Here is a 27,771-nt window from a genome sequence, read left to right as displayed (position 1 = left end):
TCTGTTTGTCACTGATTTAAAAACGAGGAAATTGAGAAAAGTTCCTCCCTGAGACACAACAGAGCAGCAACCAACACCTAGGCTGCCCATAACATTTACTCTAATAATAAAGATATTCATTCAAATGATGAACAGTGGAAATTTAACATATACAAAGTTTCTACTTGGATAGGATAAGGCTCCCTTAAGCACAGTCGTTAGTGCCTTTAAAGACAAGTAAACTAAGATCTACCAATATTTTGGTTTGCTAGTAACTGAAACACACTGTGTAGTCCATCTTATTATCAAAGGCCTCCAAGAAGGGGAAAAAAAAAAATATTCAGTGTACTCCATCATGGCAGCCCTTCAACCCCAGGACAGTTCTTTACACTGTAAATGTATGCCCCTTTATGTAAATCGCCCAGATACTTACGTCAAACTCATTCAGAGCCGCGGCCAGCTCACCAATGCCTGTGTGGCCTTTGGCTTCGTCAGTGGGCGAGGTAGCTTGGGCAGCATTGGAGATGCCAGCAATGGCTTCCTGGACTTGTTTGAACACATAATCTCGGTTGGCTCTTGTGGCAGCCACATCTGGGTGGCGGAGAAACGCTTGCGAGGCTGTATACAGCATTGTGGCATTCTTCTTGAGAGCTCCTCGGGCAGCTGCCATCTCATCCCGACAGTGAGGGTCCTTCAGCTCCTGTAGGAATAAAACACAAAACCTGTCACATGCATGAATTTCCCATGGAGGCATCTGTAGTAGAACTCAGAATCATAGTCTCTTACAACCAAGTTGAATTTTAGCTGCCATCTATTCCCCTTTGTGCCCTCTCTGGCTGCCAGGACTCTGCATATTCTGTTCTTCCTGTGTGAAACATCTGAGCTTCCCTCCTCTCCACTACCTTTTCACCTGACAGTGAACCACTTACCTGGCATATCATCCTAGAGCCCACTCTCCACCCAAACCCTGAAGCTAACTAAGTTCTGTCCTTTCTATCTGCTCCCACAACATTCTGTTCTTCTATCATTAATACCGATTACATTTTAATGTATTGACTTATGTACACATGTCTCCCTCAATATTATATTCTTATGAGAACAGGGATCTCGTCTATCTTGTTCACTACTGGATCTTTAGTCAAAAGCACAGTAGCTGACCCATAATTGTTGTTAGCAGTTATCAAGTCGCTTCCAACTCATAGTGACCCCATGTACAACAGAACAAAACACTGTTCATTCCTGTGCCATCCTCACAATCATTGCTATGTTTGAGCCCATGGTTGCAGCCATTGTGTCAATCCCCCTTGTTGAGGGTGTTCCTCTTTTTTTCAATGGCCTTCTACTTTACCAAGTATTCTCCAGGGACCGGTCTCTCCTGATAACATCTCCAAAGTACGTGAGACAAAGTCTCACCATCCTCACTTCCAAGGGGTACTGTGGCTCCATTTCTTCCAAGACAGACTTGTTCGTTCTTCTGGCAGTCCACAGTATATTCAATATTCTTCACCAGCACCATAATTCAAAGGCATCAATTCTTGTTTGGTCTTACTTATTCATTTCCCAGCCTTCTCATGCATGAGGCAGTTGAAAATACCACAGCTTAGGTTAGGTACACTGTAGTCCTTAGAGTGACATCTTTGCTTTTCAACACTTTAAAGAGGTCTTTTGCAGCAGATTTGCCCAATGCAACACATCACTTGATTTCTTGACTGCTGCTTCCGTGGGCATTGATTGTGGACCCAAGTAAAATGAAATCCTTGACAACTTCAATCTTTTCTTCATTTAGCAAGGTGTTGCTTATTAGTCCAGTTATGAGGATTTTTGTTTTCTTTATGTTGAGGTGTAATCCATGCTGAAGGCTGTGGTCTTTGGTCTTCATCAGTAAATGTTTCAAGTTCTCTTCACTATCAGCAAGCAAGGTTGTGCCATCTGCATATCAAAAGTTGTTAATGAGTCTTCCTTCAATTCCCAGGCTCCATTCTTCTTCATATAGTCCAGCTTCTCAGATTATTTGCTCACCATACAGACTGAATAAGTTTAGATATAACCCTGACACACACCTTCCCTGACTTCAAACCACAGTATCCCCTTGTTCTGTTTGAATGAATGCCTCTTGATCTATGCACAGGTTTCACATGAGCACAAATATGCACTCTAGAATTTCCATTCTTTGCTATGTTATCCATGATTTGTTATGATCCACACCGTATCATTCAATGAAATTCCAAGAGTAGGTAAAGAAAACTTTCATCTGAGAGTGGGTTTTAGCCATCGCATTTATGAGCCTTTCACACAGAGGACACTGTAAGCTCTTTAAGGGTAGGAACTAACTCTTGGTCAATGTTTTAATCCCCCCACTATATCAGCCTGGTACAGAATGAGCACTGAACAAATATTTGTTGAACAGAACTCTCCTGTTGGTCAGATAAATTTAGAAAAAGTTGCTAGGAAACCACCAAAATGATGAAGCCTTCTGGGAACAGTCAAGAGGACGGGTGAAAGGGATTTTAACCAAACCTTCTACATTTGGAGATTTTTTTTCCTCCTAGGGAGAAAGAATGAGAACACACACCTCATGAACAAAATTCTAATGGTACCTAATGACCAAATCGAGCTGGCTAAAATTGAGGGTGCTACCTCTAGGCAGAAGAGGAGGTGGAGAAGATCCTCTCCAGGTCCCTTGCCCTCATCAGATGGACTCACATTGACTTGTTCACTTATTCTCTCTCTCTCCCATCGCCTGCCTTCCCTTTCATTTTGTTAACAGTTTGTACTTCTATTTCATAAAAGTTTCACTGCATGTGCTGTGCATTCTAGGTGCGCATATGTGTTCTGGTGTCCATGGGGCTAGGCAATATAAAGTGAGGGCCAAAGGTGTCACCCAGAGAGTGACCACAGCAATGACACCACAGTGAGATACTTGCTTGGGTACTGTTCTCGCAGTGGGCAGAAAGTTAGTGTGGTCAGGCTGGCAAGGTGGTTTCCAGTGAACCTGGTGGCCTCTGACCCACTCTAAGGAGGAGCCTCAGAGTAGCCTGAGGTCTACAGTGGTATCAGAACTGGTCCAGTTAGGAAAAAGTCTTTATACTCTCAACTTGGTCTGCTGTTCAGGCCTACAGAGCTACAAAGTTATTTGGATTTCAGCATTTCTACTCTAGTATTTCATAACCCTTCCCACCTGCTGTCTCCTTGCTGCTACGTAGTTAAGTTTCACCATCTCTTTTCCAAACTCTTTAAAGCGATTTGCGAGGTCTTGCTCATTTGTAGCGTTTTTGACGGCTTCCAGGGCCTCCTCCACCTGAAGTGATAAAAAATAAAATATTCATAAATGAAAGGTATTTAAATATTATTAAACATGTTGTGAATGTCAATTCATAAAAAAATCAAAATTAATGATGTATTAACATCTAAATGGAGTATTAGGAAGGAAATATGCCTAACAATCATTTATCTTCAGATATTTGTTCAAATATTTATTTGAAGATTACAGACATTTAGAATATAAAAAATAGCAATTGCTGAACTCTTAGACCAAATAAAATCATCTATTTACTGTATTTTATTGAGTTATGATTTTGTTAAAAATATAGACTTCAAATTTCAAATGGAAGCATGAGGGAAATTCATTTAAGAGAAAAACTTGGAATTTTAAAACAAATGCTGGAAATCTTCAGAGGAGGAAGTAGGACAAAATCAAAAGCGGAAGCAGTTCATAAATGAAAGCTCTAGGGTAACTTTTTTTTTTAGATGAAGGTTTACAGAGCAAATTAGTTTCTCATTAAACAATTAACACACATACTGTTTTGTGACATTTGTTGCCAAGCCCACAACTTGTCAACACTCTCCCCTTCTCGACCTTGGATTCCCCATTACCGGCTTTCCTCTCCTCTCCTGCCTTCTAGTCCTTGTCCCTGGGCTGGTGTGCACATTTAGTCTTGTTTTGTGTTAAAACCGTTGAACGGGTTGCCGTCGAGTCGATTCTGACTCATAGCACCCCTGTAGGACAGAGTAGAACTGCGCCATAGGGTTTCCAAGGAGCTCCTGGTGAATTCTAACTGCCGACCTTTTTGTTAGCAGTCGTAGCTCTGGTGGTTACTGCCTCACCAAGGTTTCACTTTTGTTTTATAGGCCTGTCTCATCTTAGGCTGAAGGGTGAACCACAGGAGCAACTTCAGTACTGAGTTAAAAGGGTGGCCATACTCTCAGGGTTTCTCCAATCTCTGTCAGGCCAGTAAGTCTGGTCTTTTTTTGTGAGTTAGAATTTTGTTTGACATTTTACTCCAGCTCTCTCCAGGAGCCTTTATTGTGATCCCTGTCAGAGCAATTGATGGTGGCAGCCAAACACCATCTAATTGTGCTGGACTCAGTCTGGTGGAGGTTGTGGTAGTTGTGGTCCATTGGTCCTTTGGGCTAATTTTTCCTTTGTGTCTTTGGTTTTCTTCATTCTCCCTTGCTCTAAACAGGGTGGGACCAGGGTAGTATCTTAGATGTCCGCTCACAAGCTTTTAAGATCCCAGATGCTACTCACCAAAGTAGGATGTAGAACATTTTCCTTATCAACTATGCTATGCCAATTGAGCTAGATGACTTCCAAGACCATGGTCCCCACAGCCCTCAGCCCGGTAATTCCGTCTTCAGGGAGTCTGGATGTGTCTACGACACTTCCCTGACCTGGAGTAACTTCTGAGCCACAGGAAGTTTGGGAGAGTTTGATTTTCAATCCCCTAATCCTTTTGGCAACATCTCCAAATCTGGCATTAAAGGTATGGTGGTTCTAAGCTGAGTTTATTCCTTACCATTCAATGGAAAGAGGAAAGAACGTGAATTTGAAATATTGCTGCCATTGAAGGTGGCATCAGCTGAAGTGGAGAGGGAATGGACAGAATGACAACAAGCATGCTGCCCTAAGAATGTGCCATGCTTCTAAATTCCTGAAAAATGTTTCCTTAACCTTTTCCAGCATGGCCATGGACTTAAATTATGAATTCACCAAGACATCCTTTATAAATGATCTAAGGATTTGAGAAGTACTAAAGTCTCCTTCCCTCCAAAATTATCTTATCCTTAATATGATAAATGTCTACAATTAGTAAGCCTTTAACATCTTAGTACCTCTCTACTCAATTAAAGTTAAAATTATGATAGTGTAGTGATTAAGTCATGGTCAGGTAGCATCTTTGTAGAAATAATTTTATCAGCTAAAATAGCCAAGAATGTAGACCTGAGTGAATAAGACACATGACAGATATTTTCAGAATCGAAACTTCTTAACCATCAAGGCAGACTGGATAAAAGGGCCTTAACTAGCACAGACACCTGAGTGGGCAGTGGAAAAAGAGAAAAGGCAGCATTTAAATCCTAACGAGAAATGCAGAGAATATATGAGACCTGATGCAAAATTTGATTGGCTTCTGTAATTTGGGGCAAATCAAAGAACAATATACAGATAACTGTTTGACAGTACAAAAATACATATGATGACTAAAATGTCTGGAAAAGGCTATACATTAACTCAGCCCTGAGCTACAGATATTTGCCTTTGTTTAAGCTTGACACAATGACAAAGGTGGTTAATACCACTTCTTTATCAAGTTTCACTGAGTGAAGGAAGAGAATAGTGTATACAAGCCAGTGAGAATGGATAACATCAAATCTTTTACCCCATATATAATTCCATTCAGTTTATTGATAGGCTAATTCATTTAGTAAGGAAAGAGTTATAGTTGGCAAGGGAAGTTATTTAAAATTGGGGGGATTGCTCAATCTAGACTCCACATAAAATTAAGTTTACAGTCTCATCTTCTATGAAGATTATGCATATTTCATCTTCCAAACTATATATGTATATGTGTGTGTATATATATATATATATATACATATATATATATATATACATATATATATATATATATAAACTCTGTCCACATAGTGGTTAAGAGTTCAGCTATCAACCATAAGAGGTCAACAGTTCAAATCCACCAGGCGCTTCTTAGAAACCCTATGGGGTAGTTCTACTCTGTCCTATAGGGTCACTACCAGTTGGAATCTGACAGCAGCTAGTATGTGTACATATATATATGTGTGTGTGTGTATATATATATAGATGATTTTATTTCTCAATGTTAGTCCTTTCCAATTCTTATCCAAACTTTTATAATACCCAATGCATAGAAGGAAATATAGTTGAAAAAGGTATTGTGTATTTGGATCCTTTTCAGGCATTTAGGTCAAATTATATTTTATGATATGAACTAGCCCATTTAAAACATTTTCATAGTTTAACGACAATATCATACCTCATATCTTCGAAACAACAAATCAGTGAGGTCTCATTTTCTAACAGATTTATAACCATCTTAACGTGGCTATCACCAACATCAGCAAGAAGACAGCTCTTGGCAGTTAATTTGTTCTTGCACTTATGTGAGTTGTAAATCTTTTCTCAGAGCATAAAAACTGGTTCCAGGGAAGAACAAAATAATTATCTCACAGGGAGCTAAATTCTGGATTTGTTTTTTCATAGATATAAAACGGGATGCTTACCGGTTGTTAATCAGACCAATTTGCTGTATTTATTATGTTGTGTTGCACATAATTTATTTTTGCATTGGTTTCCTCTGAAGATTCCAGACACCAGTTTGAATTTATACTTCTATTTCAATGAAGCTCTTTAAAAAAAAAAAAAAACTGATGGGTCCTGTCTGTGTAAAGGTAGACTGAGCTATATTCAGAGTTTTAATCTATAAGGATCTGTGATTACCTAGTCAAAAGTTCTCATGCAGAATCAGGTTCAGATCTATCCAAGGTCCCACAGAAATGGAAGAAATGAGACCAAAGTCTGGATTTTGGATATATACACTGCTATGAGATAGATGATTGATAGAAAAATAGATGACAGATAGATAAGATAGATAAAGGAAGGTATCATGTTGAAGGGGTATGGATAAGGAAGAAAAAAGTGAAGAAAGGTAGTGTCTAGCTTCTTTTAACAAATCAAAATTCATATAAAAAATCAGATTTTTATTTTTAAGCAGGGTCAATGATCTTTCTGGATGGCTAAGGAAAGGAAGTTGACTATTACTCACCGAACAAATGGCTTGCCCTCAAACCTTTACTGGCCATTCAGGTGCTCAGGGAATTAGTTGAGCAAAGAGCATTTCTTATACAGAAGAGGAGCTGGGGACACTTTATCCAAAATACACCTGCTTGGGCCCTACCAAAAATGGATATTGCATTATATGTGGGGAGGGCTATGAGGTCAGACTGGTCTAGATTTGAACCCCAGCTCTGTCCAGTTAACTCTATCATCTGGAACAGGTCACTTAACCTCTCTCACTCTCAGTGTCTTCATCAGTAAAATGAGGATAGTCTATACACTACACGAGGTAGTTATAAGAATTAAAGGAGATAAGAAGTGTAAAACACCAATGCTTAGCATAGTGCTTGTCACAAATTGTAAGCTCCTTAAATAGAGTTATTGACCTATTCTGTAGCATCTGTCTTGTGGCGGCAGGGAGGAGATGCCTAAGTAATTCTGAGGAGGAAGGAATTCATCTTCTTTCTCTCATATCTGCAGATGACAGGAGGCCTGGGAGGAGTGGAAGGAAAGCTGCAGAGAGGAAACGGGTGATGGGGAAGGAGGGCTGTGATAATCCCGGAGCCCTTCCATAAGGGTGTGGTTTGGAGGATACCATGTCCTGGATTGGGAAAGGGTTTCCAATAAACTGCCTTAAGAGGACCCCTCAAATGCAACCAGCATAACATCCCCCATTAAAAATGCCCTCACTATCTTGGGCAGAGCCCAAGAAACAGCTGTTCTCCTCCCTCAGACCAGGCTGGGGTTACGAACACCAAAGCAAGAAATCTTTGCTGAGTAAGCTATCCCTGTCCTTAGTATTTGCAGCCCAATACAGCTGGAAAAAAAAAATGAAAAGTCTAGAAAAAACGTTGAAATTTGTTCCCTTTTAGTGGATTTAGATGCCATTTAAGGGGCTTGTCACTTAGAACTCTTCAAATCCTAATCTTTTGACAGAGCTTGCCCGCCTGCAACTATTACTTATTACTTAGTTATAGCTGTCTCAAATTGTGGAAACTCTGGTGGCGTAGTGGTTAAGTGCTACAGCTGCTAACCAAAGGGTCGGCAGTTTGAATCCACCAGGTGCTCCTTGGAAACTCTATGGGGCAGTTCTACTGTGTCCTATAGGGTCACTATGTGTTGGAATCGACTTGATGACACTGGGTTTTGGTTTGGTTTTTTCGGTCTCAAATTGTTTGACACGATCTTTAAGTCAGTCTCTATTTTTCTCTGGTTGAACCTGCCCTAATTTATTCTGATATAAAACAGTGGCCCGAGAATTCATTTATTCATCAAATATTTATTAAATACCTACTATGAGCCAGACAACGCTACAGAGCAGTTCTACTCCATCCCATATGGTGGCTATGAGTCGGAATCGACTCAATGGCCACAGGCTTAATGGTTATGAGCCAGACAGGTATTATGGGGCCAGGGATGGTATTGAACTGAGGATCTATATTCTTCCCCTCCTGGAGTGTGAGATCTGTTCCCTTTGTCATCATTTCGGCCCATAACCAGCACTGTAAGTCATTGCTGTAATGATCATCATTGCTGTTTGGGCAGACTGACCTCATTCCAAGGAGGGTCAGTTTGATGACCTTTTGATTGGACTTAAAATAATACTATATAATAAGCCATATTTAACTCTCTCCAGAACACTTAATAATGCTCATGAGGAACCTTTACATAGATCAAGAGGCAGTTGTTCGGACAGAACAAGGGGATACTGATTGGTTTAATGTCAGGAAAGGTGTGCGTCAGGGTTGTATTCTTTCACCATACCTATTTAATCTGTATGCTGAACAAATAATTCGAGAAGCTGGACTATATGAAGAAGAACGGGGCATCAGGATTGGAGGAAGACTCATTAACAACCTCCATTATGCAGATGACACAACCTTGCTTGCTGAAAGTGAAGAGGACTTAAAGCACTTACTAATGAAGATCAAACACCACAGCCTTCAGTATGGATTGCACCTCAACATAAAGAAAACAAAAATCCTCACAACGGGACCAACAAGCAACATCATGATAAACGGGGGAAATTGAAGTTGTCAGGGATTTCATTTTACTTGGATCCACAATCAACAGCCGTGGAAGCAACAGTCAAGAAACCAAAAGATGCATTGCATTGGGTAAATCCGCTGCAAAGGACCCCTTTAAAGTGTTGAAGAGCAAAGATGTCACCTTGAAGACTAAGGTGCGCCTGACCCAAGCCATGGTATTTTCAATCGCATCATATGCATGTGAAAGCTGGACAATGAATAAGGAAGACTAAAGAACTGACGCCTTTGAATTACGGTGCTGGTGAAGAATATTGACTATAACATGGACTGCCAAAAGAATGAACAAATCTGCCTTAGAAGAAGTACAGCCAGAGTGTGCCTTAGAAGCAAGGATGGCGAGACTGCATCTTACATACTTTGGACATGTTGTCAGGAGGGATGAGTCCCTGGAGAAGGATATCATGCTTGGCAGAGTACAGGGTCAGCGGAAAAGAGGAAGACCCTCAACGAGGTAGATTGACACAGTAGCTGCAACAATGAGCTCAAGCATAACAACGATTGTGAGGATGGCTCAGGACCAGGCAGTGTTTCGTTCTGCTGTGGATAGGGTCACTAGGAGTAGGAACCAACTCGACGGCACCTAACAACAACAACAGCTCTCTTTTTAGGGTCTGGTTTCTCAGCTAAATTAAAAACATTATATCAGAAATAAGTGTTGACCAAGTGAATAAATGAATGAATATAAGATTCTATAACTACTGAACTTATTTAGCCATCTAGTCTGGTTTGACCATACCATTGTTGCCTCAGCACTACCATGCTTCATCTTTCTGTCTCCTAATGTTAAGGTGACCTTCTTGATTAAGCGTTCTCTTTCCTTGATAAGCTAGCCTTTTTGATTAAATATTGTCTCTCCTTGATAAGCTGGCCTTCTTGATTAAAATTTTCTCTTTCCTTGTTAACACGTGAATAAAATGATTTCATCAGAATGCAGGAATGCTTAAATGCTAGGGTCCTTTATTCTTGAAGTTCCACATTTCACAAAGCAGAGAAGGAATGTAATTTATGTCATATTTCCAAAGTTATTTTCAGTTTGTGCAAAAATAATGAAAGTGGCCAGTATCATCAAGTGCTTACTATGTACTAGACATTGTTCTAAATTGTTAACATTTATCTAATTAATCCCAAAAAGCAACTCTTTGGAGTGAGTATTCTTCTTATTCTCACTTTATAGATGTGGAGACTGAGATCAGAAACATTATACAACCTGCCAGAGGTCTTATAGGTAGTAAGTGAGGGAGCTTAGATTTGAACCTGGGTAGTACGGGTTGGAAGAGGTACAGCCAAAATGCTCCTTAGAAGCAAGGATAGCAAGACTTCATCTCACATACTTTGTACATGTTATCAGAAGGGATCAGTCTCTGGAAAAGGACATCATTCTTGGTAGAATCAAGGGTCAGTGAAAAAGAGGAAGACCCTCAACAAGATGGACTGACATAGTGGTGGCAACAATGGGCTCAAGCATAACAACAATTGTGAGGATGGCACAGGAACAGGCAGTGTTTTGTTCTGTTGCACACAGGGTCACTATGAGTCAGAACAGACTCAATGGCACCTAACAACAGCAACAACAGGTCAGCTTAACTCTTAATGCCTGGGCTATGCTGCTTTAATTTCCCAGAAAAGTGAGTTTAAAAAGCTGACAGAGTTTGGGTTTGGCTTCTACCCATCAGTTGGTTATCAAGGCTCACAAACAGCCTTACCCTATCTGATCAGTCTCCCAGTTTTAGTCATTTCACATTCTCAACATGTTTAAAATCTACCCCTTTCTTACGATACACATTGCCATTTTCTTAGGTCAGCTAGTCTCTTAATCTGTGCCCTTGCTTTGGGCTCATGCCTCTTCTAATTCCTCCATATTGTTACCAAAATTACTGATCTAAACAATGAATCTGATTCTAATGCTTAGAGCTACTCAATAAAACCCAGTGCCATCGAGTCGATTATGACTCATAGCGACCCTAAATAGCTCTCCATAATCTAAAGGTTACAATCCAGACTAATTACGTTTACCAAGATAACCCATAACCTGCTTCATGACATGCAACCCTGTTACTTCCTCTCCCCACCTTGCCCTCTGTGTTCCAATGATATGGAATAACTTGTATCATTTCAAACACCCAATGTCCCCTCTCTTGCTCTCATGGCTTTGTCCTACCTTTGGGCTGTGACGCTGTCTGTAACTGAGCTCTGTTACCTGATCTGAATCCATCTTCTTGTTACGGTAATAGTAACTTCATTTTCCTTCAAGAAACGACTTTTGCCCTGACCAGTTATTAATGCCTTGCCTCTCACCTCTAAATTTTAGTGCTTTTGGCCTGCTCTGTGAAAATGAAGTAGGTCCTTTAAATATTCTTTTCTCACCTGTCAGGATGATACACTTTTTCAGTAGAGGGTGCCGGAGGAGAGACAGTGCAGGAGGAAAGGGTTCGTTTGCCTAGTTCTAGTGTGTTCCCTCCACAGGTTCCTCAGGCAGGGCTGGGCACTACAGCACCAGGTGGCCAGCAGCTTCCCCCAGCATCGCCACACCGGGTTTTGTAGCAGAGTGCCTCCAATGAGACATCTCCCCATCAGCAGCTTTCCTCAACACCCCAAAAGGTAGACTTCCTGCTCACTCTGCTGGCACAGCACCTCAGCAACTTCTCTGTCATCTAGCGAGTCATGGCCATGCCCTCCAACAAGGTCTGGATCCCAGTCCTGGTGTGGGGAGATGGTGCTCTGCCTTGAGTGCTCTACCTTAGCCCTTGGAGTGGTGGCTGTTCCTTACAGCTGCTATTCCTATGTTCTTTAGAATTTTCTTGTTTTCGTACGAGCCCATCCCTTCTTATTCCAACCTGCTATTAGAGTTAATAATATTAAACTTACCTTGTTTCAATTACTGTGTGGTTTCTCCTTCCTTATTGGACCCGAAATGATACATCCCTCAACTCTTTTAATGGATTCAATCTCTTTCCAATTGCCCCCCAACTCTTACCTTCACTCCCAGCTTCAGGCTTGGACTTGGGACCCAGGCCTGTTTAATCTGGGCCCAGGGATTGGTTCATGAAAAGGCAAATCTCATTCAGTCCAATGAGATCCAGTCCTCAGACATCCCCTTCCCAAGTCTATCATCTGTTCTTATATTAGCCCGAATTAACCAACAATACTATTTGTGTTGAGTTGTTTCCATTCCTAGCTGGGGGTAGGATAGGGTTAGAGGAGAATAGTGCTGCCCAATTAAAAAAATCACCATATTTCATTTCTTCCTCTGAATAATTAATTTAGAGATATGCACAAGATTGAGAGGTCAATCAGGGCTAAGAAAATTTTGGAATTTTTGTTTGAGCCATTAGGGAAGAGGACTTCATCTTGCTATCTTTTTTTCTGTCTTTTGTTTAACCTTGAGAGAGGCTAGCAACCATCTGGAGAACATGAGAGAAGCGCCTACAGAGAACAGAGCCCTCAATGAGGAAAAGGAGATAGGAACCTGATCCTGGTCAAATTGTTTGAATCTTGATCCTGCCTTTCCTGAAGCTAGTTGCCTTTGGACTTGAGTTGAGTAAGATAATATACTTTTTTTTTTTTTTTTTGGTAAGGATGGTTGAGTTGGGTTTTCTACTATTTACAACAACAAAAAAAAAATATTAATTGTTATATATCCCTTTCAGGTGAGACCATAACAAGATGCAAACTTTCTCAGCAAGCATTACACTTTTTTTTTTTAATTGTACTTTAGGTGAAAGTTCACCGCTCAAGTTAATCTCTCATACAAAATTTTATATGTACACTGTTTCTTAATATCTTCCCCACTAGACTCTAATGTATAGAAGGCAGGAGTCATGGCCTATTCATCTTTGAAGTTATATATCTTGGCACAGTGCCTTGCATATAGTAGGTATCCAATAAGTATTTATTGAAAGGATAAATAAATTCCAAACAATCCAGCTGCCTGAAGTTAGTGCCTTAAGAGCTCTGACAGAAAATACATGCCAAGAACCTAGACAGTAATTTTTACATTTATAATCAGAGGTAAACTATTTCAGGTAAAATCGGCTACTGTTATTCTAACACAGGAGATAAAGGGGAGACGCAGAATTAAACAGCTGACTACTGAGGTATGATAACAAGTTACTGAGGACATACAAGCTTAGTTGGTGCTGAAGTTACAAAAGGCATATGTAATATTAAGATGACTCTGTCTCATCCATGCTCTCAAACAGTGTGACAACAACACCAGCTGAGACTTCTGATAGACCCTTAGAAAAATCTGACTTCCCTGTGAAGCCGGCTAAGAGGCTGTTGTTTTCTCATTTGCTATTCCTCTTGTTAGAAATTCTGAGACCATCGAGGACAATCATTATTCCAGGACCTAGCCTGAGGACAGAAAAAAAGGTGATTGTTTCTCTGACACGCGCACACACACACACACACACACACATACACACACACGTCTAGATGACTTTACCTGTAATGTCATCACTAATGCTACAAATTGACAATATAATCTGATTACATTAGTTTAGGTGATACGGGAAATAAATATCTCCCTTCAGTATCACTGATTGAAATGCATGATTCCTTGAAAACACTGAAGTGCCACATATCAACTTAACTCACTGACAATGACAACTGATTGCAGGGTGTACCAGGTCTCTGGCTAGGGAATCACTTATGAGCAACTTCAACAATAAAAGTGATTATAATCCAGTGTTTTTTTAATGATGTCTGATGTGCAAATGATTACTGTAGCTTTGCTGGGGAACATCACAGCTCCATTCGGGTCCTACTTCCGCTCTGGAGCTATATGTCACTCACCATGCCATCATTAAGCTCCTGAATCTGAAATAACAGCAGCTAAAACCATTTACAGTCTTTAGAATCCTTACCATAATATACTCAACAAAGAGATCTACATAAAAGCACACACAAACACCCGCATGCTAGAACAAAGTAGCGAACTGTATTTTTACGCAAAAAATGGGCAGGTCTACATTTGTTTGCCAACCTTACCCTCTCCCCAACACTTATTTTCATAAGTGTGCTATGCTAATTTTTTTTATACAAACAAGAAAAAAAAATGTGGCATTTACAAAAATACCTGGGGGGAGGGTAAGGAAGATGCCATTGACAACCTTAGAATGCGTGTGTTATTTGAATAAAAATACTGAAATAGGGGCAGCTATAAACTGAAGCTTCCAGATATAATTTTAAGGTAGCAGAATGCAAAGACCTAGACACAGCCAAACAACTCGGCCCCTGCACAACTCCCAAGTCTTCACTCAGTTTTAGAGGCTGAACTACATACAGCTGGTCACGAGTACTCAATTTGCTAACAATTAAGAACGCCAGTGTGGGGCAAAGGATGAAGGTGCATGTTTTACAAAAATATCCTTTATCCACTTGATGAATTATTGATGGAAAAAGATGAACATAAGTTTCTGATAAGCAGGCAACTCCTCTATATTCCTGTAAGTTACTCAGAGATGAGAAAAAAAAAAATCAATATCTGGAAAGAACACCAGTAAAAAAAATGGCATATGGCCTAAAAGATAAAAAGTGAAATATTATGCATAATGCTTAAAGATAAAATAGTTAATGTACTGGTTACCATGGCAGGAAGCTACAGGGCATTTCTTAATCTAAACAATCAGAAAATAGGAGTCACTACTTTACTTTTTTTTTTTTTTTTAATGAGGAAGTACCTGTGATTCTTTTTCTCATCTATGTTTTGTTACCCATAAGACAAATAAAGAAGCTCATTGTTTGGAAGAAGCCTTGAGAAGATAGGTAATTAATTTCTAATCCACTCTGTCAACACATGTAAAAATATTCTCTTCAACCTTAGTTAAAAACAAATAAATAGATGCCTGAGGACAGCACTTTATGGTTTGTGAGAGAATGTGCTTCTGTGGAAGAGAACAATGATGCCACTAAGTAGGACTATGTACCATAAGGAGCCCTGGTGGCACAGTGGTGAAGCACTCTGCTGCTCAAACCCACCAGCTGCTCCTTGGGAGAAAGATGTGACAGTCAGCTTCCATTACGATTTACAGCCTTGAAAACCCTATGGGGCAGTTCCACTGTGTCCTAAAGGGTCACTACGAGTCGGACTTGAAGGCAGCAAAAGATTTGGTTTTGGGTTTTCATTTGTAATGAATTGTTGACACATTGTCCTGAATTGGGGGAGGCGGGAGACAATAGCCTAGGGTGTAAGGCCCTGGCTGACCTGAATCCAAAGCATTACACTGGTCACAACCTGAAGAATTCAGAGATGGCACCAGGAAACTGTAGTTTTGCACTTGGTCCACAAGAGAGCAACATTCCACCACTGCTGTGTGCTAGGGCGGATGCGCTCTAAGTAGAACAAATGTGTTACTTAGTCTATGATCATTTTTAATTTTACTACTGACAATCTGACAGGACTACTTAATATTGCTATGCTGACCTTTCCATGATTTTGTGCTAAATCCTTTTTTTTTTCTTTTGTCCAACTTTTCTTAATCTGCTTTGTCAGAGAGAATACAACTGACTTCACATTGCAACATGCAGTGATATTATCAGCCAAAAGCACTGGTCAAAACAGGTGGGCATGGAGGCAGGGTTACAGGCAGAGACTGGTGCCACATACTGCAGTACAGGCCCAGATGCAACCAGCATTCTCAGCACGCCAGCCGTTTGGGGAATAGTTAGCCTGTCATCACTCGCCAGTAGTCCCTGATGGGATGGAAAGTCAATTTCTTAGGCTCAGTCCTATCCCTCTTTCCCTTGAGTAAAGGAAGACAGTCAATCTGGAGAAAGACCTTTCTTAAAACGTTACTTCTGAAGACTGAGTACCTCTAAGGGAAAAGAAAACCTTTCCTCCAACACACCTAAGAGGAAGATGCTATTTGTAGCCTAAAAGATGTGCAAAACAGAGGTAGGGCCTGAGGAACCACAGACAGTCCAGCAGCATGGAGGTGGTCAATGTTCTCACCACTGCTGCAGAGTTGCTCCTCACCACACCTCACCTTACTCCAGACTCAGTGATCAGTGCTCCACAGGAACTGCCCCCATTTAAACCCTCCCACAACTACAAGGGATGTGCTGTCATTAAACCAGACCAGCGGCCATCATATTGACTCCCACTCATGGTGACCCCATGTGTGTCAGAGTAGAACCGTGAGCCTTAGGGCTTTCAATGGCTGAATTTTTAGAAGTAGATCACCTTTCTTCTGAGGCACCTCTGGGTAGATAAACCTTTAACTTTTCTGTTAGCAGCCAAGGGTGTTAAGTATTTGCACCACGCAAGGACTTCTATACTTTCATTAGCCCCATGTTAACAGATGAGGTATCTGACACTGAAGAAGGTTATGGAGTGAGTTATTACAGGGCTGGCAAGTGGACACCAACTCTAGATTAAAGCCAGTTAGTCTGATTCCAGTGGCCAAATGGTTAATCATAATACCATACTGCCTGTCAATGGCCTCTGAAATAGGTACAGTCTCTCCCCACATTTCTCGGCTCATTCAGTTTGCAAGAGACTTTACTGGCTCCTGAGGGCCAACTCTCACTGGGAAGGTGTCTGAGAAAAAAAAAAAAAAAAAAACTCTTAAATAGGTTCTGCTTCAGTTCCTTGGCTCCTTGGGGATCTGCAGGAAAACCATGCAGGGCTCTCTACTTCACTCTGTGGGTTATAAACACAAAGCTCAGGCTGACGTGCTGGAATTTGAGGCCTTTAATGATACTGAGGAGTTTATACACAACTTCGTAATCTCAGCTCCTTTACTGAGGCTATCTCAGGTAATAGAGCCTGTCCACGATTTTTTGACAGAGAATATTTATGATTTAGGAAATTTCTCGATGATCTCACAACTGACCATATAGGAGGCCAAAGATGAGATAAGAGTAGGCTCTCATTATTCGTTTCCTATCTCATCCGTTCCCTCATCATAATCTGCTTCCGTTCCCTAACACAGAGAATATTTATGATTTAGGAAATTTCTCGATGATCTCACAACTGACCAAATAGGAGGCCAAAGATGAGATAAGAGTAGGCTCTCATTATTCATTTCCTATCTCATCCGTTCCCTCATCATAATCTGCTTCCGTTCCCTAACAAAGAAAACTCAGATTTTGAGGGTTGGCTGATAGAAAAAGTGATAAGCCAGGGATAGAAAGGGCTAGGGAATCCAAGCCAGTAATAGGTTGTTTCCCCAAGAGGAAAGGCCAGGTCACATCACCTGACGACCCTGAGATCAGTTCATGGTTGGTGCCAATCACCCTGGACCTAATCCACTGAAGGCAAGAAATTGGGAATCTCTAGGCAGAGGCCATATTCCTTGTCAATTAACTTATATCATCTCAGTTCAAAGGGCTTAAGTATCCTGGTTGCAACCAGATACCAGTCAACATTTATGATTTAGGAAACTTCTTGATAAAATTTTCTTGAGGAAAAGAGAAAAACTCAGCTGTCACGATTTGCCTTGGTCCCCGGTCCAGCAAATTTTGTGACCAGGACAGGGCTCTACTTATATCAGGAAACAAAAGAGTTTAAAGGAATCACAACAAGCAAGGTATACACAGCGAGGCTCTGTAGGTCCCAAAGACCCACTCAAGACCCATCTCAGGTATGTTAGACGCCCAGCTTAGTGCAGCACGATTGACATTAGCCATGCACGGTGTGGATGGGGCTCCTGTTTATTGCCAAGCTAATATGGACTCAAACTCCATGAATCTACAGAGGAACAAGCCTGGAACAGGAAACAAAATACATTCAATATCTAACCCTTATTAAGGTGAGTATGGAAGGTCATTTGGCCAGCTCCCCAGAAGAGCTTGCCCAAGTCTGGGTTATCACATGGGTCAGGACTGCTCTGAATCTAGAGACAGGGCATGGGTGCACCGTGCCCTCCTTTTGCAGCCAAAAGAATGCACTTTCACATTCTCTGAGAAGTAACGGGGAATCCACACTGTGTGTTTTAGGAGAAAGAAAACAATTAACTGAGTTTTATATAAGTGAGGGGCTGTATGGCACATGTGAGTAACCAAGTGATCTGGTCAGGAATGAAACACCTCCATTAAAGTTCAGTGCTATAATATACTTGGTCTATATTGCAACCCACATCAAAGCGAGTTTTGAGAAGTTCCATATACGTACAATTTTCAGATGTGATAAAAGTCTCATAACATCCGCCATATCTGCCAGGATAAGAAGGCGTGTAACTGCTGAGAGCAAAGCCCTTGCTGCCCGCACCATAGTGCCACGCTTCACCGAGGAGCACGGGTCATCAGCAAACTCCGAAGAAGCAATCCTCATCGTCTCACCTGGGAGAAAAACACAGAGAGGTCTGTAGGTAGACAGGAGGCTTAGAGGCTGGCAATCCCAAAAGACCTGTGGACAGATAGCTATTGTTCTTAATGCCAAACTCTGCTGTCCAGGTGGCACTTCTGCCACCTCCAACACAGTAGAGGGTCTTTCAAGTCAAGTGCATAAGTACACATGGACAGGTGCTGTGGGCAATATGAGGTGCCTTTAACATCAACAGGGGATATATTTAAGTCCACTGCTCTTAATCATCTTCACTCTACATTTTCCTTTGAACCAGTGATACTTAATAGGAAGCTAGTTTGAGGTACAGGTCCACAGGTGGTACAGTTTGCACTCAACTACGAACCAAAAGGGCAATATCCACCCAGTGGTGCTGCAGAAGACCTGGTGAACTACTTCCAGAAGATCACAGGCATTGAAAAGCCTATGGAAGGGGAGAAAATCTTTGGCAACAACATATCTGATAAAGGTTTAATCCCTAAAATATATTAAAAACTTCAACAACAAAAAAGAAAACACCAATCACAAAATGGGCAATGGACATGAACAGACACTTCACCAAAGAGAACATTCAGGAGGCCAATAAATACATGAAAAGATGCTCTTGATTATTAGCCATTCCAAAACAACAACAACAACAACAAACAAACGTGTTGCTATCCAGTCAATTCCAACTCATAAAACTACGATGAGATACCATCTCACCCCTGCAAGAATGGCACTGATTAAAAAAAACAAAAAAAAACAACAGATTCTGGTGAGGTTGTGGAGAGACTGGAACTCTCATGCTGGAGGGAATGTAAGATGGTGCAACCACTATGTAAAATGATATGGCACCTGCTTTAAAAGCTAGAAATAGATATACCATATGTTCCAGCATTCCGACTCCTAGGAATATATCCTAGAGAAATAAGAACTGTCACACGAACAGACATATACATACCCATGTTTATTATAGCAATATTCACAATAGCAAAAAATAGAAACAACATAAGCACCTATCAACAGATGAATGGATAAACTATGGTACATACACACAAGGGAATACTATGCAACAATAAAGAACAATGATGAATCCACAAAACAACTCACAACATGGATGAATCTTGAGGGCATTAAGCCGAGCAAAATAAGTCATCACAAAAGGACAAACATTGTATGAGACCACTATTAAAAAACTGAAGAAAAGGTTTATATACACAAAGAAATAATCTTGATGGTTATCAGGGAGGCTAAGAGGGTGGAGGGAAAATCTCTAAATAGACAGTAGACATATGGTAACTTCAGGGAAGGGAAAGGCAACACACAACGCAGGGGAAGTCAGCACAACTTAAGCAAGACAAAGGAAGAAACTGAGAGGGGAATGCAAAAAAAAAAAAAGGCAACTACAATAAATACTGTAACATATACCAAAAAAAAAAAAAAAAAAACTAAACCCACTGCTGTTGAGTGAATTCCAACTCATAGCCATCATAGAATTGCCCAGTAGGGTTTCAAAGGAGTCCTTGGTGCATCTGAACTGCCGATCTTTTGGTTAGCAGCCAGTAAAAGTAAGCGATAATTTACAAGCAGACACATAGGTATGTTCGGCTATGTATGCCGAACAGTGGTAGGAGGCAGTATAGCACACCCCACATACATATACAGGTTTGGCTGTGCAGCATGTATATTCATATACACAACAGAGCACAGAGGGGGCACAGTCATAGAAGCTTCCTAGGCACAACCAAACACCTCACACGACTGAGTTGCTGGAGCTGAGTGCTAGTGACCATGGTCTCGGGGATATCTAGGTCAACTGGTATAACACAGTTCATAAAGAAAATGTTCTACATCCTACTTTGGTGAGTAGTGTCTGGGGTCTTAAAAGCTTGCAAGTGGCAATCTAAGTTACAACTATTGGTCTCATTCCATCTGGAGCTAAGGAGAATGAAGAAAATAAAAAACACAATGAAGCAATTAGTCCAAAGGACTAATGGACCACATGAACCACAGCATATACTAGCCTGAGACTAGAAGAACTAGGCGGTCCAGCTATCACCACCTACCACTCTGACAGGGATCACAATAGAGGGTCCAGGACAGAGTGAGAGAAGTAGAACGATTCACAAAAAAAGGCCAGATTTATTGGTCTGCCAGAGACTGGAGGAACCCCTGAGACGAGACTAGGGCTCCCAGACACCCTTCTAACTTAAAACTGAAGCCACTCCCAAAGTTTACCTTTCAGCCAAGTATTAGGCAAGGCTGGAGGAACCCCTGAGACTATGGCCCCCAGATGCCTTTCTAACCCAGAATTTAAGCCACTCTCAAAGTTCACCTTTCAGCCAAATATTACCCATGTCTATAAAATATTTCCAACTGGACCAATAAGCAACATCATGATAAACAGAGAAAAGGCTGAAGTTGTCATTTTGCTTGGATCCACAATCAATACCCATGGAAGCAGCAGTCAAGAAATCAAAAGACACTGCATTGGACAAATCTGCTATAAAGGACCTCTTTAAAGTGCTGAAAAGCAAAGGTGTCATCTCGAAGACTAAGGTGCACCTGACCTAACCCATGGTATTTTCGATCACATCGTATGCATGCAATAGCTGGATAATGAATAAGGGAAACCAAAGAAGAATTGAAGCCTTTGAATTGTGGTGTTGGCGAAGAATATTGTGTATACCACGGACTGCCAAAAGAATGAACAAATCTGTCTTGGAAGAAGTAAAACCAGAATGCTCCTTAGAAGCAAAGATGGCCAGACTGTGTCTTACATACTTTGGACATGTTGTCAGGAGGGATCAGTCCCTGAAGGACAACATGGTTGGTAAAGTACAGGGTCAGTGGAAAAGAGGAAGACCCTCAAAGAGATGGATTGATACAGTGGCTGCAACAATGGGCTCAAGCATAACGATTGTGAGCATTGTGCAGGACCCAGCAGTGTTTTGTTCTGAGGTACATGGGGTCTCTATGAGTCAGAACTGGCTCGATGCCACCTAACAACAACAATCATAAAAACAAACAAAGGAGCCCAGTGGTGCAGTGGTTAAAGTGCTCAGCTGCTAACTGAAAGTTTGACTGTTGGAACTCAAAAGCTTCCCTGTGGGAGAAAGACATGACAGTCTGCTTCCTTAAAGATTACAGCCTTGAAAGCCCTATGGGGCAGTTCTCCTCTGTCCTGTAGGGTCACTAAGAGTTGGAATTGACTTGATGGCAGCGAGTATTAAACAACACTGTGAGGAACGTGCTCCTTAGAGGAATCAAGTATAGGAGACAAATGAGCAACTCCTGCCCAAAAGAGAAGATGAGGAGGCAGGAAGGGGTAGGAAACCTGGACTAATGGGAACGGGGAACCTGGGGTGGGAAGGTGGAGATGAGAGAGCTGACACATTGCAGGCATTACAATCAATGTCACAAAACAATCTGTGTATAAATTATTGAATGGGGAACTAATTTGCTCTGTAAACTTCACCAAAAGCACAACACAACATTAAAAAAACAAAACAAAACAAAAAACACTGTGGAGTGCAGTTCTACTTTGAAACATCTGGGTCAACATGAGTCAGAGTAGACTGGAAATCAATGGATTTGGATTTGAGGTACAAAATTAACTGCTCCACACGGGAATGAAACTTACTACCTTACCCTCATTAACTTGTACTATTAAGCTAAGCAGAGAAGAGACAATAGAGACCCAAGATCTATTCGTCCAATCCTCTACTAGGAACCTATCTCTAACATACGGAGTATTTAGGATAGAATTGAACCAATCCAACAAACATTTTTAAGCACATTCTTGTATCAGATTCTGTACTAGGCTCTGGGATTACAAAGATGACTAAGAATCCCCTGGCCTCAGGAGATCTCAGTCTAATGAGGAAATAGGTGTGTAAATGAATAGCCATAATACAATGATTATGCATTACGACAGGCGTATGGTTAAGAATGTACGCACACAGTGAGGGGCTGAGGGAAGCTGTCCATTCTAATGGCCGGGAATACACAGGCAGGAAGGGCATTCTACGCAGCAGGAACACTGTGCAGGGCTCCAGGCTGGAGCAGGATACTGAGTGTAGGGAACTGCCCTTCAGCAGAAGCGGATGCTGAGGAGGGGCAAAGTGTATGGGGAAGAGAGGCAGTGGGGCCTGGAATGCCATGTGAGGGATTTGGACTATATCCTTAGCAAATGGCTGGCCACTTCGTAGTTAGAAAGAGGGAAATGACAGTAATAGATTTTTACTTAGGGAAGGTAATTTGGCCACAATATGAAAATTAAAATGTGTTGAGGACATGACTAGCACAGAGAAACCAATTCATGTAGTTTCAGTCTGAGAGAGCTGGACGTGAGAGATCAAATATAGTCAGTCTGATGAGGACCTGGACCAGAAAATAAGAGTGCTATACAGAGAGGGGAAACCCTGATGGCATAGTGGTTAAGTGCTACAGCTGCTAACCGAAAGGTGGGCAGTTCGAAACTACCAGGTGCTCCTTGGAAACTCTGTAGTGTAGTTCTACTCTGTCCTATAGGGTCCCTATGAGTCAGAATCGACTCAGTGGCAATGGGTTTGGTTTGGTTTTGGTTTACACAGAGAGGAAGAGGTTATTGATGAGATCTGTGTGGCAGAAACAACAGATATGGGGACTGACTGGATGTGAAGACCATAGGGAGGGTGGAGTTGATGATGAACACTATCACAGTAAAATAGTCAGATACTTATTTTCACAAAGGTCCCCCAGGTTTTCACAAAGGGAGAGAATTAACTAGGATGATACTGATATCATACAGTATGGAGGTTGGGCAGAAAGCATAAAGACCCTGCACACGGCAGAGTGCAGACGGAGACATAAAAGATTCAATCGACTTCAAGATTAGAGTTAATAGGACACATTCTTTAATCTAGGATAAAAAAATTCATTCAATATTTTATTTATAGAAATGATTATTTCTCATCTATTAACTGAAACCTCGCTAATTTAAATGAAGTCAATGATAGCACTGGATGTCTTTGTGCATCTTTGTATAAGTTATCCTAAGATACAGGAGGGAAACTCTGGTGGCGTAGTGCTTAAGTGCTACGGCTGCTAACCAAAGGGTCAGCAGTTCAAATCCGCAAGGCGCTCCTTGGAAACTCTATAGGGCAGTTCTACTCTGTCCTATAGGGTCACTATGAGTCGGAATTGACTCGATGGCACTGGATTTGGTTTTTGGTTTTTAAGATACGGGAGAAGAAAACCAAAACAACACTTACAATTTTATAGACAGATCAGAATATAATGTAATTCCCTCAGTTAGTGCTAGAGTTATTTAAACCCGCACAGTGATACTTTTTTTATACTTAGGGAATGTGGGTATGTAAGAAAATATATTGTACTGTTGGATTTTCAAAAGAGGCTATCACTTACAATAAGCATTTTATATTGTCGGCCAGCTCAGTCTTTATGCCTAAGCACAAACAAATAGCTTAATATAGAAAAACAGCCTGGGGGGAAACATAAATTGTGAATTTTCTAAATTTTTTTATGCTCTTAGAGAACTAAATGAACTTTAAGGTAGAAGCTGGCAGTTGGGAGATACATATTCAACCCACGTTTCCGACCTTTGCAACAGACTTACATAAATCTCTTGCCCCTCCCCCCATTAACCCAAAAACCAAACCAAACTAGTTGCCATCCAGTCGATCCTGACTCATAATGACCCTACAGGACAGAGTAGAACTGCTCCATAGGGTTACCAAGGAACAGCTGGTGGATTCAAACTGCCGGACTTTTGGTTAGCAGCAGAGCTCTTAACCACTGTGCAACCAGGTTCCACCCCCCCCATCCTCCCCTAAAAAAGAATCATCCACAGATTTCTGTGTGAGGGAAGAATAAACTATTTTCTCTCTGTACAAGGTGGCTGGAAAGAACATTATACAGGAGGCAAATGCGATGTAATATTGAGAGCCTTATCAAAGGCAAAGCTATAAAAAAGCGTATATTATATTAATGGGTAATTAATTACCCATTGGAGTCCTGGTGGTGCAATGGTTAAGCACTTGGCTGCTAACTGAAAAGTGGGTGGTTCGAACCCACCAGCCACATCGCAGGAGAAAGAAAGCGCACTTCTTTGCCTTTTCTTCGCACTTTTTCAGTAATGGCAAGCGCTGGGCATGTTTCATAGAATCAAGTAACGGAGACGGAGGATGGAACTAGAGTGACAGAGAAAATTAAGAAATATGCAAACCACAGAGCTAGTTCTGAGAAACAACCAGAGTAAGAGCAGATTAAGAAATACAAACCCATAAATAGGGAGAGAATTTCCAATGTACCTACCATACCTTGTGTGATAAATTATCACATTTTCACCTTTTTAGTATAAAATGAAGATGTTATCTTATGGGAATTGAAAAATGTAGACAATTAAAAGAAACAAGAATTGTGCCCACAATTCCAATATTCTGGGATGACCACTAGGAAACGTCTGATTCGCTGTATTCTAGAAAGCTCTCTATGCCTGCATTACTTATCAGTTATATATAATATCTACAACTTGCATATTCTCCTTTGTCTAATTACACAAATTTTCCTTCATATAATTATATAAGTTATCTGGCATATACTGATGGTTAATGTTCTTGATATTTTTCTCTGTATTATAAAATTCCTGGAGAAGTAGAGAAAAACAGCAAAAAGTTTCAATCAGCTACAGTTTGTTGACTTTGCACAATAACCTATGCCTACCTCAGACCCCTTTTCACATATATTTTCCTTGAAGTCCAAATCTTCAAGGGTCCTGAGAATTGGATCTTGTACAGCAATGCAGAAAACGGAACATGTTTTTAGAGAAGAAAGTAAGATTGGTGAGGTGTAATACCTGACCCAGCTTCCCAATGCCTAGGCTATTTCTGCTTCCCAAATCGTGAACATTTTCATGGAGCCACATACTTGCAGAGCCAGTAGAGGTACAAACACAATTAACAGAATTTTAAAACAATAATTCAGTATTCAGAGCATATCCTCTGACTGCTTTATTGCTTATTTTGTTGAATTTTTAAGGCAACATGATGCTTGAAAGCCACCTATTACTCTGGTTAGCTAACTTTCTATACACGGCAGGAAAATATTTATCCTCATCTGAGGTAAAGCAAACGGAAACGTTAAATGAACGGCCAAGGTAGCGAACACTCCAGAAGGTACAATGTTTCCATGGGGAAACTTGTCACATTATGCCATGGCTCTTGGCTCCTGCATTGGAAGACCTAGGTGGGCGGTCCTTTGATCAGAACCATCCAAATCGGGCTGATATATGAGATGAGTCCAACAGGAACTGAACCAGCCAAAGATGTCTGAATTAACTGCATTAGCAAACACGGTGGAATATCCTCTTCTGGAGTGGTTCCAGCAGCAAGGGGATGGTGTCCACAGAGTGAATCAAGATTCCTTCCATCTCAGGATTTTATTCGTTTGTGTGTATTTGGATATAATATTTTAACATGTGGCTCTCTTGTCTGTCATAAGAACAGTTCTCTTTTATTTAGGACCCATAGCGTGTCAAGTTCTATTCAAAGACCTTTACCTGCAGTAATTCAATGCTCAGGAGAAACTGAAAAAGTAAATAATGGTACTCTCATCACTACTGATGCCTGAGGAAACTGAAGAACCAAAGCTAGGATTACTTGCCTAAGGTAAGACAGTAGACAAGTGGTGGAGCCAGCACTCATAGTCAGCCTGGCTCTAGAGTCTGTGCTCAGTGGTGCTTCAGAAATATCTTTGTTTTAACATCCTAGGTACTGTATTAAAATCATTTGTTTATATGCCTCTGTCTGGACCTAGATCAGGAATCTAAAACAAGAAAACTATTTTCTTTGATGAGCAGAGGGTTATGAGGAAGGGAGGGGAAGGAAGGTAGAGATGGGAGAGACCAGAGACAGGAGAGAGAGGGGAGGAAGAAAGGAAACAAAGACATTTCTTCAATTATTCTCAGGCTTCACCACTTCCTACTGTCCCATATCAGGGTTGATTCATGACTGTTTTTGCTTGTATACCCTTGAATCTTCTCCCCTTTGCCAGGGCTGTAGCTTAGTCAGAGTATGGACCATTATAAACCAAAAAACCCACTGCCATCCAGTTGATTCTAATTCATAGGAACCCTACAGGACAGAGTAGAACTGCCCCATAGAATTCCCAAGGCTGTAATCTTTATGGAAGCAGATTGCTGCATCTTTCTCCCAAAGAGCTGCTGGTGGGTTCAAACCATCAAACTTCCGGTGTGCAGTTGAGCAATTAACCACTGTGCCACCAGGACTCCTTAGGGGCCATTACAGCAGTATATTCATTTCTTTATTCTTAACACCTAGCATATGTCTGACAAAGTGTTGTATTCACTCAAAAAGTGCTGGAAGGAAGAAAGGAAGCCCTGCTTGGCACCCTATATTTTGATCCATATCAAATTGATACCGAAGCTAGGAAAGAGGTCATATAAATAAATAAAAAATCTGAACACAATGAACTTCACAATGGATATAAAAATTGATTTTTTTTTTTTAAGTTTGACGTAAGAATTTAGAAAGAAGGCTGGAAGCTACAATGTTTGGGAAAGGGAGATGTTGGTGAAGTAGTGACTTCATTTCTTCTCATTGGTTTCGCCTATATAAGCATTTGCTCTCTAGAGGGGTAAGGAGGGCAGTGGTGGGTCAATGGTAGAATCTCGACTTCTAAGCGGAGATCTGGGTTAGATTCCCAGCCAAATGCACCTTAACCTCAAACTCAGTGACCACCGGTCTCTCAGTGGCGACTTCTGTGTTGCTGTGATAATGAACAGGTTTCAGCAGAGCTTCCAGACTAAGACAACTAGGAAGAAAGGCCTGGCCATCTACTTCTGAAAATAAGCCAAGGAAACCCTATGTACCACAACAGTACAGTAGCCATGAGTTGAGGGCCAACTTGAAGGCAGGCAGCAAAATCAAGCAAAGCAAAGTCTTAACACTTTTTTGGGCACATTCAAGAACCTGAGAGAGCATATCCCAGGGTGGATATGACTCAAATCCATAATTAGGAGGCAATCACAATTTTTTTCTGAGGCTCAGGAATGATAAAATTCTGTACTTCCTGAATCAAAATCTGCATTAAAATAAGCTACTTCCTGGGGACACTCACTTCGAGCACTGAGCTGTCTAGAACAGTGCTTGGCAGAGTTCAGATCCTTCAGTTACCAAAAAGCAAGATAAGTCTTTAGCCTAAATATAGAGTATCAAACAAAAGCCTTATCTATTTGTATCAAAACAAACTAACAATCATAAAAACCACTTTAATATGATACATATGAGACCATTGCATGTTCCTTTGTCTTTCTACCAAGGCTAGTGGGCTCCACGGGCTCTTTCTCATTCTTGTTT

The 27,771-nt window shown here is 41.0% G+C and overlaps 1 protein-coding gene across 6 annotated transcripts in view; it reads right to left on the bottom strand.

Moving 5' to 3' along the window:
• The window catches only part of CTNNA2 (catenin alpha 2), a 1,142,650-nt gene that overhangs the window by 895,419 nt on the left and 219,460 nt on the right, over nucleotides 1-27,771 (bottom strand). For all 6 annotated transcript variants that reach the window (XM_023552816.2, XM_010593677.2, XM_003413708.3 and 3 more), the window contains exons 3-5: nucleotides 18,239-18,405; nucleotides 3,158-3,277; nucleotides 413-679 (exon numbers count right to left, since the gene is read on the bottom strand). In XM_023552816.2, coding sequence (XP_023408584.1) covers nucleotides 413-679; nucleotides 3,158-3,277; nucleotides 18,239-18,405 — 554 coding nt within the window. The remainder of the gene's footprint in view (nucleotides 1-412; nucleotides 680-3,157; nucleotides 3,278-18,238; nucleotides 18,406-27,771) is intronic.

This window comes from Loxodonta africana, chromosome 15, assembly GCF_030014295.1.
Source record: "Loxodonta africana isolate mLoxAfr1 chromosome 15, mLoxAfr1.hap2, whole genome shotgun sequence".
In the NCBI taxonomy this organism is placed as follows: domain Eukaryota; kingdom Metazoa; phylum Chordata; class Mammalia; order Proboscidea; family Elephantidae; genus Loxodonta; species Loxodonta africana.
The sequence above is the reverse complement of the archived record's forward strand: the minus strand, read 5'-3'. Positions and strand labels throughout refer to the sequence as shown.